Here is a 2495-nt window from a genome sequence, read left to right on the forward strand (position 1 = left end):
TTTTTTTTTATTATTGAAATATATATGCGCGCGCGCGTGTGTGTACGTGTGTATGTATATATATATATATATGTATAATATATATATTTATATTTATATGTTGACGTGATAGTATAATCGGGATATCCCACGAGGAGTTTAGTGAGTGATATACAGATTCAATTTGAGACGATCATGTAGCGCTGATGAGGGGCGGCGGAGCTGTCTGCTGTTGTTGTAGGTCGTGGCATGGATGGTAATTGTTGCTGCTGTTGTTAGTCGATTAAAAACCATGGACCTTCAGCTGGTCAGGTTTTGCCAGACCAGATTTTGTCAGCCACTGGCATATATTCTCTCGTTGGTCCCCCTGCAGCTGCAGCACCTCCCCGTACTCCGGGTGCTCTATTACTGTCCCATTGCAGGCAAACTCCTGTGGAAAAAAAAGAAACAAAGATAAATCAGGCAGGCATTCCTCGGGGAGGGACCTTTATCTAGACAATTCACTTCCGTGGAGCGTGTTGGGTCTTTTTATCTCCCGAAAGAATGTGTTTTACAAAACTTTCCAGATACAGTTATCAAAGTAAGATAATTGTGAACAGATACAGCTTCTCCGTCGAAGTTTCGATACCTTCAAGTAACAGTAATGAACCCCGCGATGTAATGTTACTTTTTGAATTTTTTGAACACTTGTATATAAAAATTAACATTAACAACTCTGTCTGAATGTCTGAAAATATTGTATAATATATAATATTATAATTTATCATATGATATGATCATTTCTAATAAATAAAAAATATATAATTTTATATAAAGCCGCATCTCTTGTCGACCAACAATTTTGCGACAATTGATCAAAGTTTGATTTCCAGCAACGTAATTATATTAAGTAATCGGTTTGATTTGAACCAACAATTAGAATCCAGAATTATCTATCGCTGTGTAAAAATATAATCTTCGACGTTTATGTAGAACGTTTCTTATTGCTTTGCTTAGGAGCAAATGGCGTTAAAGTGAGTGACACTAGACATTTTTCAATATCGTCAATGATTCATCCAGAGGTGAACAAAGCAGTTTACAAAGAGACAAGTCATCGGCGACGATGTCGAATCGAAACAAAGACTTTATTCCCTATATTTGCTATATGTAAAACCACTTGTAGATGCGCTCCGTTGCTATACATTCCTAGAACTTGCAAAACTACATCTGTCCAGCCGTGTATCGCCGTGGTTGTTTGCATCAGACCTATTTTTAGAGTTCTGCCTGACCGGCCGGTGGTGGGAGAAACAGCAGGGAGGAGGAAGCGGAGGCCATAGCAGAGAGGGCAGGAGAAAGGATCGGTAGGGATCCTACCTTCCCCCTCCTCTCTCTCCTCCCTCTCCCACTCTCTCTCACTCCCACTATAGGAGGAGGGTAAGCGACAAGCGTCGGGCACGGGCACACTCACCTTTTTACATGCTCTCACGATTTTCTTCAAGTCATATTCCGAGGAGAGTCCTTGCACCGTTGTTAAGGTTTTGCGACCATTCCGCTGCTGGATCCTTATATGAACGAGACCGTCCTGGACATCATCGTCCGAACCCTTGATTGCATCTGCAAAGGGGTCTGCGAACAGGCGAACAGGGGGACATGAGAAGATGAGGAGCGATCTCACACGGCGTGTGCCAGGGCGGATTGCGCAGGATGATGCAAGGAGGGCTCTCGCGCGCGCGAGCAACGCCGTCGGCCATTTTCGATCGGCACGAGGGGAGCTTCCCTCCTCCTCGCACCCGCACAACGGTAGGCGACGGTCTGCCGTTTTATCACCCTCGTACGCGAAGGGCGACGCGCACGGGGGAGCGAAGACGACGAGGCAGACGGAGGAAGAGAAAGAGAGGAATCTGACGCGGGGGAAGGACCGCGGAGGGGCGGAGGAGGAGGAAAGGGGGGAGGGAAGGCGGACGAGATAATGCGCGATTTCGCTACTCACCGAATGTGTTGAGATTCTGGATGGACATACGACAAACAAAAGAGATCCCTCGGATGATATAGAACTGCGGAGCGCAGGTGTGACGGTCGTGGGGCAGAACGTCGGACGTGGAGAGATGCTGCTAGATCGACACTCGAAAGGCGCGTGGACACCAGCGGAGAGAAGAAACGAAGTCGACGAAACCAAGCGCGATGGCCGTGTACGCAGCCGGAAGTAAAAGTTGCATTTGTCACGGCGCGATGGGTGGGGTTGCGCGGTCGGCGCGTTCCTAAAGCCACGCCGGGCGAGCTTGATAGAAACCTCATGTCTCTATGGGCGCGCGATCTGTTCGAACACCGGACGTATAAAAAATCATTTTATATTTTAATTACACTTCATGCAAATAATATTATAAGATAATATCTGTCTATGATAAACGGAACAATCTCGTGGAATATATTTTACGGAAAAACAAAGGTAATTATTGTAAATTTTAGGTTAGAATTCTTTCCGCTTTTTCTTCGCTACGTGGGACTGCACCCTCACGCGACCGGCAGCGGAACGCGAT

The 2495-nt window shown here is 46.0% G+C and overlaps 1 protein-coding gene across 1 annotated transcript; it reads right to left on the bottom strand.

The window, feature by feature from the left end:
• Nucleotides 1-69: 69 nt before the first annotated feature.
• LOC112458172 (eukaryotic translation initiation factor eIF1) lies at nucleotides 70-2101 on the bottom strand. Its single transcript, XM_025021632.1, has 3 exons — nucleotides 1949-2101; nucleotides 1427-1584; nucleotides 70-409 (listed from the first exon to the last, which is right to left on the bottom strand). The coding sequence occupies exons 1-3, from the start codon at nucleotides 1974-1976 to the stop codon at nucleotides 263-265; spliced, it is 333 nt and encodes a 110-aa protein (XP_024877400.1). The 5' UTR covers nucleotides 1977-2101; the 3' UTR covers nucleotides 70-262.
• Between the last annotated feature and the right edge of the window lie 394 nt (nucleotides 2102-2495).

This window comes from Temnothorax curvispinosus, unplaced genomic scaffold (assembly GCF_003070985.1).
Source record: "Temnothorax curvispinosus isolate PA1 unplaced genomic scaffold, ASM307098v1 QBEX01000775.1, whole genome shotgun sequence".
Taxonomy (NCBI): Eukaryota; Metazoa; Arthropoda; class Insecta; order Hymenoptera; family Formicidae; genus Temnothorax; species Temnothorax curvispinosus.

Coding starts and splice junctions, on each gene's coding strand:
- LOC112458172 (XM_025021632.1), bottom strand. CDS start 1,976: ATGTCCATCCAGAATCTCAACACATTCG. Junction 1,585..1,948: donor CCAGAATCTCAACACATTCG/GTGAGTAGCGAA, acceptor GCCTGTTCGCAG/ACCCCTTTGCAGATGCAATC. Junction 410..1,426: donor TCGTGAGAGCATGTAAAAAG/GTGAGTGTGCCC, acceptor TTTTTTCCACAG/GAGTTTGCCTGCAATGGGAC.